Source organism: Arachis hypogaea, chromosome 3 (assembly GCF_003086295.3).
Source record: "Arachis hypogaea cultivar Tifrunner chromosome 3, arahy.Tifrunner.gnm2.J5K5, whole genome shotgun sequence".
Taxonomy (NCBI): domain Eukaryota; kingdom Viridiplantae; phylum Streptophyta; class Magnoliopsida; order Fabales; family Fabaceae; genus Arachis; species Arachis hypogaea.
The window spans coordinates 4,191,865-4,201,499 of NC_092038.1; the positions used below are offsets into that span (position 1 = coordinate 4,191,865).

Here is a 9,635-nt window from a genome sequence, read left to right on the forward strand (position 1 = left end):
ACCCTCCTAATTTGGCATGGCAATATAAGTCAACCAAATTACCAATAGCATGTTGGTCAAGCAACAGGCAAGCTTGTCCGTTTTCAATGGTCTTGAATTTGAGTCTTGGGATGAAAAAACACAAAATGGTTACAATTTCTTGAACCATATTAGTAAAATTTTTGGTAATGATAGGGCTAACCAAAGGGGTCATCCTCCTTTAAAGTGAAATTGTAGTTTTCACTCTTGAACAACCAAAAATGTTTCGACAAAACTACCCTGGCCAATGAATGGTTGACAAAGATTCATAATAAGGCTGAGAAAAGAAAACTACCTTGGCCAATGAAGGATATACATAAATGGCATAAATAAAAGGTAGATTGAGATTCAGCAGGCACTTCCACTTGCTTCTATATAGATATACAATATAATCTTTCAAAAGCTTAGCTTTAGATGTTGTGTTGCAACCTATAATGAGAAACTTACGTGCGTTAATCAAATAAATAAAAAAGCAACAAAGTCAGTATCCTCTTTAGAAAGTGGTGAATTAGGCCATATCCTTTACGTGCAAACTTAAATAAATAGAAGGCCAATCAAAGTGAAATCACTTATATATATATATATATATATATATATATATATTATGTCAGGACAAATAAAAATGAAGAGTTCCAAAGGGAGAAAAAAAAGATAAAAAAGGTGGTTTCATGGTCTGTCTTCTTGGATAATCAAACACGAGTTATTTTATAGAATTATAGATATAGGATTCCTGCTGCATCTAAAAAATATTCATAAAAAAAAAGTCAAAACTGAAAATCTACTTTGCAAAATAGCAGAGATTGAAATCATTAGCATAACATAAATATCAGGAAAGATTAAGCTAAGGCTACAGATTATTTAAGGGAACGATTTTTCATTAGAAAATTAACAAACATTTTCGTCACTTTTTTCCACCAACTCAACAAATTTTCTATGTAATTTATGCACTAAACAAGGCCGAATTCAATAATCAGCTATACATCACAAAACTGAAAGAAAATTATTAAAAAAATTATAATAATCTTACAACAAAAGAAATTAGCAAAAGAACATTATACTTTCCCAAGAACTGCATTAAAACTTGTTCATATACGGTACAGGCACATTTTCATCCCATAATGCATCTTGTAGAAGCCAAGAATTCCAAGAGACTTACATCCACCAACCTTCAAAGATAGGAGTTCCCGCACGAGTTCCCTCTGTGTAAATGAATTTCTTCTCGAACACCGATATTTCCATATTCAACTTCGAGCCAATGAGCACCGGCAAAAGGTTATTGATCATCATTTCCCACCACTTCTTCAACATTCTCCATTGCCTCAATCACACACAGGTAGGTGCTGTCATCAGGGGTAATGCCTTTACTTACCATTTCTCTGAGAAGCTCTTCAGCATGCTCTCCTTCTCTCTTTCTGCATAAGCCTTGTATAAGAGCATTGTAAGTAAGAAGTGTAGGATTAAATCCTGTGGTCAACATTTCATCACGAACTCTAAAAGCATCCTTCATATCGCCCTTTTTACTGTATCCACTAATGAGTGTATTGTAACTAATATGATCAGGCTTGATCCCCTTTCTTTTCATCTCATCAAGAAGTTTGCGAGCTTCTTCCACCTTCCCCTCCCTGCAGTATCCTTGCATCAGGGTATTATAAGTGACTTCATCCGGTAGAACCTTCATCCGGTCCATCTCTTTTAAGAGTTCAAATGCGCGAATGATGTTACCATTTGCGCAGTGACCACTAATCAATGCATTAAACATTATGATATCTGGCAACAGACCTTCTTGTTGAATCTTGTTAAACAAGTTATCTGCCTCTACCATTCTGTCCCTTTTACCCAGAACATATATAAGCGACGTGTAAGTTACCAGTGTTGGTCGAATCCTTTCCCTCTCCATTTCATCGTAAAGCTCAAAGGCTTTCTTTGCATCCCCACATCTGCAATACCCATTAATCAATATGTTATATGTAACAGCATCCAAATTCATCCCCTTTTCTTGCATCTCTTTGATCATATCATCAGCTTCCCCTGTCCTCCCTTCCATAAACAGTGCATGAATAAACACATTGTAGGTTACCATAGATGGCACTATGCCTTTGCTTATCATCTCATCCCTGTACGCAAAAGCCTTCCCCAGGTCCCCTTTGTTGCAGTAAGCATCAATCAATGCATTATATGTCACTGCATTGGGAATCAAGCCAAACTCCAACATGTTACCAAGTATTGCAGATGCCTCTTCAAGCATTCCTGCCTTACACAACCCGCTAATGAAAGAGTTATAAGTGTAAGCATCCGGCGCAAGACCTTTACCCTTCATCGTTTCAAAGATCAAGCTTGCCCCTTTGAGTCTCCCTCTCGAACAGTAAGCATGGATCATGGTGTTATAAGTAACAACACTGGGCTTGACACCAAGAGCATCCATTTGGTCAATGAACTCTTTTGCCTTGCTCAACTTCCCTTCTTTACACAACACATTGATCATTATGTTAAAAGTGTAGCCACTGGACTTAATCTTCATCCTGAACATCTCAGCATAAAGAACCCAAGCCATCTGAGTCCTATTCAATTTCAAGAACAAACTCAGCATCTGGTTACAAGTTTCAACTTTGGGAACAACCCCTTTTCCTTTCATCAAGGAGAAACACTCCATGGCCTCATTGGGCTTCTTGAGCTCACAATAAGCCTTGATCATAAGATCAAAGACAATGGTACTACTAGTCTTGGCACTGAAGTGATCATGGGCAAGTGATAGCTCATTAAAAATGTCCTGGGTGGGGGAAATGGAAGAGTGAATGAGGTGCTTGAAGTGGTCAATGGCGGGTTTTGGGGAGGAGAGGCGAGAGAGGATGCAGAGGGAGAGGCAATGGGTGGTGAGGTCAAGGGAGGGAAGGTGGTGGTGGCGGAGGAGGAGGGTGACGAGGTGGTGGACGAGGTGGGGGGAGTGGTGGAGGGCGGTGAGGGTGGAAGAAAGGAGGGAAGGGGTGAGGTTGGGGGCGAGGTGTTCGACGAAATGCCACTGAGAGGATTGGATTGAATGGAGGAGGGTGGCTTCGGAGATCGGTGTTTGGGGTTCGGAGAGAGTAGAGAAATGGGGAGCAGGGGTGGTTCCTCTGTGTTTGAAGTTGGAAGGTTTGACTTTGAAGACTCTGAGAAACTTCATAGCCACAGAGAGTGATTGAGAGAGAAGGCACAGCCGCCACAAAGCGCAGGAAGAAACCTTTGAATATTGAATGTATCGGATCTTCTCCAGTTATAGTTTAACTTTTGGATTTTTTTAAACTCAATTACAATTAATTATTAATGTAAATTATATATTAAAAATTTAAAATATAAAATATATATTAAAAAATTAAATAATATATATTTATATACAATATATAATGATTAATAATAGTATAATACACAATAATCGTTCACCAAAAAAAAAATAATACACAATAATCATTGTCCGTATAAAAATAATTTATTTGTAAAATTTAAAAACTAATTATTTTATTAATTTGTGTTTATTTTATTTTATAATTAATTTTCATACACATTACTTAAAAAATTAAAACACATTAATTTAATTAGATCACATGGACAACTTTTTTAAAAATATCAAACAATCAATTTTTTTAACCAACTCTAATCAAGTGGAATTTATTTCTTTTTACATTCTTCTTCTTTCTTCTCCTCTTTTTTTTTTCTCCTCTCTTATTATTGTCGTCGTCATTATTATTAAGAGACTACTTTAATAAAAACATTAAAAATGTCTTTTTTTAAATACGTTTACATGTGTTATATTATTATTGGACATCTTTATTAAACCGATTAATAATTTATTTTTTAATAAATCATAACAAAATCGATTTATTATAGCAACAATAATAAATCCAATTGTCTGCATTATGATTATTAGACCCGATTTGATCCGATCGAATTACACAATCTAAATCGAATATTTTTAAATTTTTTGATAAAAAGACAAATATATCCCTAATTTTTTGTTTTGCGGACATTTAAATCCCTAAAAATTTAAAAATACAATTAAATTTATAAAAAAAAGTTAGATTTATTATTATTGTTATAAAAAAAATCAATTTCATTGTAATCTGTTAAGAAATTAAAAAATGACCCATTAATTAATACGTCCAATAATAATGAAATACGTCTGTATATTTACAAAAGGACGTTTTAAACGTCTTTATAAGAGCATCCCCTTATTATTATTATTATCATCTCCTCTTCTTTCACATTTTTCTCTAATTTCTTTTCCTCTTTCATCATCATTACCATCAGTATCATCCTCCTCATCATTATCATCCTTGTTTTTATAATTTTCTTATTTCATTATCTTGTAATTCTTATTTTTTTTCACCTTTAATAAGAATGAAAAAAATAAAAAAAATTATGCAACCTTATATTTTATTTTTTAATTTTTTTTACAATAAACACAAAATTTTAAAGGAAAAACATACTTTATAATAAAAACACAAAAATTTTACAACAAAAAAATAAAAAGTAAAAAAATTGTAGCATTCTGTTTTATGTGTTGTAGTTAAAAAATTTTTGGTGTTACATTTTTCTGTCTTATATTTTTTTTCAAACAGCTCCTCTTCCTCTTTTTTTTATATAATTTTTATTGTTTTACTTTTTTTAAAAAAAATAAAAACAAAAAAAGAGAGAGAAAAAAAAGAAAGAATTATGCAACTTTTAGTTTATTCTTTTCTACAATAAAAGCAAAAAATTTTAAAAGAAAAACACGTAACCTTATAAATAAAAACATAGAAATCCTGTATGAAAAAAAAAAAGAAGACTAAAAAGAAGCAAAATAAATATAGTAACAAGTCCAAAACTTTTAAATATTTTAGTGTCAAAATTAAAAAAATTTTGTATTAAAGTTAAGAAATTTCGGTGCTATATTTCACGGCAAAACAAATGTGTGATTTCATGTGTATGTCTATAAATGTTTTTTGTTGGATTTAATATAATTCAATTAAATTTGATTGATAAAAATACTTAAATGTGTAATATGATCAAATTTTTTATGGCATCAAACTTAAACTCAAAAGAAAAATAATAAACATATAACCAAAATTTAATACAATTGGATAAATTTGTTTCTATTTTCTTTATTCGAATAAAACGCCCTTGACCCTTTTCTTTTGTTTTTTTTTTTTCAAAAACAACATGATCTTACTCTGAGCTAATGCTTTCGGAGTTGGAAAACTCACCAGGAAGATTTTTCTTCTTGATCATCATTTATATAACCAGAAAAAAAGAAAAGGAAAAGAAAAACATTTGAGCGATTTCCTTACTAGCATTTTCTGTATTTAAAGTGGAGTGCAATCTAATTTGATTTTTCTTTCCAGAGGAAACAAATGGTGAATTTTATTTCCGGTAATCAGCATGTCAATTCCAGGAATTGTAGAGACTACTTCTCTTATATCATGCTTTCTGAAGAATTTGATAAGCGTAGAATGATACTGACGTGAGTATAACTAAAGGCTATTAAATTGGCCCTTATCATCATCACTCTATTCAGAATATTTCACTTGCTTAGATTATGAGTTCGTATAGGACAAACAATAAGTAGATCATGTTTACCAAATAATTAAGTTATAAATCTAGTTAACCACTAATATTGCCAAAGGGTACCAAGTAGATAGGACAAACACATTGACTAATCACATGGTCAAATACCTGCTGCACCAAAGTTTTCGCCCATTTATACTACTGAGCAGCTATAGCATAGAATAATGAATAAGCTCCAAAATAAAATAAAAGGTTCATAAATAATCACATTCCATCCTCTTAGCCGTGGGATTATAATATACCAATGATGGTTTATTTTATAAGAATCGATGTCCTATCAAAAGTTCAACCAAGTTCAATAACTAAAGCTTAAGCTAATTTCCCACATAACAATGATACAGAAATGATAGGCTCTTTCTGTAGTCTGTACTATATAATCTCTGGTGTCGCTTATCTCTCCCTTTTCATTTCAAATAACAAGAATTCCTATGTGCAAAGCAAGACCTGTGCATGCTACAATAAGTCAAAAGCTGTGGCAAAACTTGTTCCAGGACACCTGCAATATAGTGGTTTTATACAATTTTAGTCATTTACACAAAAGAAGATCCATCATTCACAAGAGCACTAATATGCAACATTCTCAGTATAAATACAATACATTCAAATCAAGCATATTCCTTTGACTTTCACTTCCTTGAAATCTATATCCCAATGTAAACTCGGAGACCAAATGAAACAGGCATAAACATGGCAGAAGGGAACTAAAAAGAAGTGAAGTGTCATAGTAATGAACACAATTTATAGTTAACAACAGGGAACAGGCATTATTAGACCCAAAAAGAAAGGGGAGAACCATAGATTTCTTAGCAAGTGATAATCTATTCTATGCATAGAATTAGTGATCAGTGCATCAGCATTTAGTATATGACAAACTAGTATTAATGAGAATAGATTCCCATTGATTATTTGAAAAGAAGCTCAGTCACAAACCTTGTGGCAAAACTTGTTCCGGCCTTAACGATTTTTTTTTTGTTTGCTACACACAAAATGACACTGAGACTTTGTATCTTTTAAAAAGTAAAAATTCTAACACATAGTAGTATAAAACTTGTAAATTAGTGATCAGTGCTCTTAACGATTTATTTTTTTTTGTTTGCTACACACAAAATGACACAGGCATTTTGTATCTTTTAAAAAGTAAAAATTCTTACACATAGTAGTTTAAAACTCACATGCATAAAAATAATAAAGAATATCACACTTCTTTGCACAATATATAAAAAAAAATGGAGACTGCTACAATGTATATGTAATTTTTTTATTTAAATTTTCATTGAACCGATGTTACTTTGACGTATATTATTAGCATCTGATTTTATGATAAGAACATGAAAAGCAAAACTATCTTTTTATTCTTTACAAACATTAATATAAATGACAGAGTCATAATTGACTATCAGGAAATACTGAGACCAACTATATTTACATTTGTATTATTTCTGGCTATATATGTTTTTTCATTCTGCAATTTTGGTTGGTACCAAATTTTTCAAGCATATCTGGGGTCAGTTGGGGGCAAATTGGATGCACCACCCTCATTAAATACTATAATTGGATTATATCTCTGATCTTTTTTCCCTTTCCTTGTTCTTATTCTTCAACAATAAACACTGCCCGAATTTGTGATGCAATGAAATAACAACTTCATAGTTTCAAAGCCATGCCACTTGTTATGTAATTCAGCATATGTTATTGTTACTTTTTTCTGATATCAAATAATTGTCTATTTAGACAAATTAACATATTAAAAAACTAATGCATCTAACTACTATTTGTCCAATGTACTAATTTGTTGAAATAAACAATTATTTGATAGAAAGAGCATAATGTATGTAGTTGAATCAATTTGAACAAGAAAAAGTAAACGTGGTGAATATTTGTGGCATTCAGGGATGTTCAGAATTTTGGCCAATATCAAATTTGGCTTATGCTTGTGATAAAAGAAATGTTGATCATTAATTATCAAATAAATGCAGAAAGAACATCACAGCATCTTGTATTATTATTATTATTATAATATGCACACACAATTATAGAAGAAGTAATATTAAATAATTGAAATTTGAGACTGCATCTGCTGTTTGGTGGTACCGTTGAAATTGTCTAAGCATAATTTTTCATTAATAAAATCAGAAAAAAGAAAAGTATGTATTAGTATGTTAACATGGTAACGAAAATCAAATTAAAAAAATTGATACAGTAGTTGGATCCTAATAATTAAGTCAACTAATAATAATAATAATAATAACAACAGCAACTCTCTAGCTTTGATATAATTCCATCCATCACATGTAAGTGTAACCGAAATACTACTTCCCTAATTCAAAGTTGATTAAACACAGAAGAGAGGTGCCTTACCCCTTACACAAAAGAAGATCCATCATTCACAAGAGCACTAATATGCAACATTCTCAGTATAAATACAATACATTCAAATCAAGTGTATTCTTTTGACTTTCACTTCCTTGAAATCTATATCCCAATGTAAACTCGAGACCAAATGAAACAGGCATAAATACATCAGAAGGGAACTAAAAATAAGCGAAGTGTCATAGTAATGAACACAATTCATACTCAACAACAGGGAACAGGCCTTATTAGACCCAAAAAGAAAGGGGGGAACCATAGATTTTTTAGCAAGTGATAATCTATTCTATGCATGGAATTAGTGATCAGTGCATCAGCATTTAGCATATGACAAACTAGTACTAATGAGAATAGATTCCCATTGATTACTTGAAAAGAAGCTCAGTCACAAACCTATTCTCAAATCAAGGTGGGTTAAACTTAAATGGTAATTCACTAATTCAACACCCCCTTATTTTGTGAAAAGCTCACATATACCCCCATACTTCTTCAGTTCTTCTAAGTTCTATATGCAGTCCAACATGTGAGCATGGCCGGCAACACCAAAACCAATGGTGGGGGAGGTATGATATGCAAATTGCAAAGTGAGTGAATAAACCTATCAGCTGTATCACATACCAATAATACTCCAACAAAAGTATATATAACACCACTATATGTTGATTTAGGGGTAGGGATTAAAAGTAAACAAGATACAAAGACAAAGGTGATAAATTTCATCTCTAAGTTGTATAACTTTAGCCAAAAGATTCTCTTTCTCTCTCTAATATACTACTCAACAAATTATTACAAAGAAAAAAAAAGAAAGAAAAGTTAATACATAAAGTAAAACACACAGATTAGTGCAAAAAACAGTGCAATTAAGCTAAGCGGCAACAGAAAGGAAAATTGATATGAGGAAACAGGGATAGTAACCTGAAAATTCAAGCAACGGTGAGGGATTGGGGATTTGAAGGGTGGAGAGGTTTGTTGTTGCGATTGTGATCGGAGAAATCTTCGATATTGTAGATGACGGTGATGTAGAGGGAGCAGCTAGGGCAACGAGCGATTTCCTCGCCGAGCTTCAAATCGTCCTTGGTGATCTGAAAGAGGTCGCCGCAGGGGCAAGGGTACGTGTACGCCTGAAGCTCCTCGTTCCACTCCATGTCCTCGATCTCAACGTCGTCGTACGACATCGTTTCGTTTCGCCGCTTCTTCTTTCTTTGGACTTTGGGAACAACCAAAAAGAAGAACACGAATAAGAGAGCACCGTCGAGAATCTGGTTCTCTTCTCTTCTCTTCTCTTCTCTTTTCCTTTATAATATAAGACCGTTAGGATTTTACGATTTCCTCCCTCCAATTTTGGGTACCCCGTACCCGTATTACTTTTAGACAATAACTCTCACCCTTGTTTGCCCTCTGCATCCATCATGTTTCTGTTTTGTAAATATATATTAAGTATTTAAGGATATAGAATTATAATTTCTGATATTTTTTGGAAATCATTCTTATTACCTTTTAGAAGGTGTCAAAAGCATGTTTATAGTATTGGAAAAAATTTAAATATTCTTAAATTATTAGTATTTCAGTAAAAATTTAAATATTCTTAAATTATTAGTATTTCAGTAATTTTAATCATTAATTTTAATTATTATATATTATATATATTTTTATAATTAAGATTAACAATTAAA

The 9,635-nt window shown here is 32.2% G+C and overlaps 2 protein-coding genes across 2 annotated transcripts; both read right to left on the reverse strand.

Annotated features, from left to right (window-relative positions):
- Nucleotides 1–872: 872 nt before the first annotated feature.
- On the reverse strand, nucleotides 873–3,295 carry LOC112788901 (uncharacterized). Its single transcript, XM_025830578.3, has one exon. The coding sequence runs from the start codon at nucleotides 3,176–3,178 to the stop codon at nucleotides 1,292–1,294; it is 1,887 nt and encodes a 628-aa protein (XP_025686363.1). The 5' UTR covers nucleotides 3,179–3,295; the 3' UTR covers nucleotides 873–1,291.
- Nucleotides 3,296–5,776: 2,481 nt separating this feature from the next.
- On the reverse strand, nucleotides 5,777–9,364 carry LOC112788908 (diphthamide biosynthesis protein 3-like). Its single transcript, XM_072232254.1, has 2 exons — nucleotides 8,878–9,364; nucleotides 5,777–6,091 (listed from the first exon to the last, which is right to left on the reverse strand). Exon 1 carries the CDS (start codon nucleotides 9,135–9,137, stop codon nucleotides 8,886–8,888), a length of 252 nt encoding a protein of 83 aa, XP_072088355.1. The 5' UTR covers nucleotides 9,138–9,364; the 3' UTR covers nucleotides 5,777–6,091; nucleotides 8,878–8,885.
- Between the last annotated feature and the right edge of the window lie 271 nt (nucleotides 9,365–9,635).

What these genes read in the sequence shown, in the direction of transcription:
- LOC112788901 (XM_025830578.3), bottom strand. Translation starts at nt 3,178, where the DNA reads ATGAAGTTTCTCAGAGTCTTCAAAGTCAAACCTTCCAACTTCAAACAC.
- LOC112788908 (XM_072232254.1), bottom strand. Translation starts at nt 9,137, where the DNA reads ATGTCGTACGACGACGTTGAGATCGAGGACATGGAGTGGAACGAGGAG.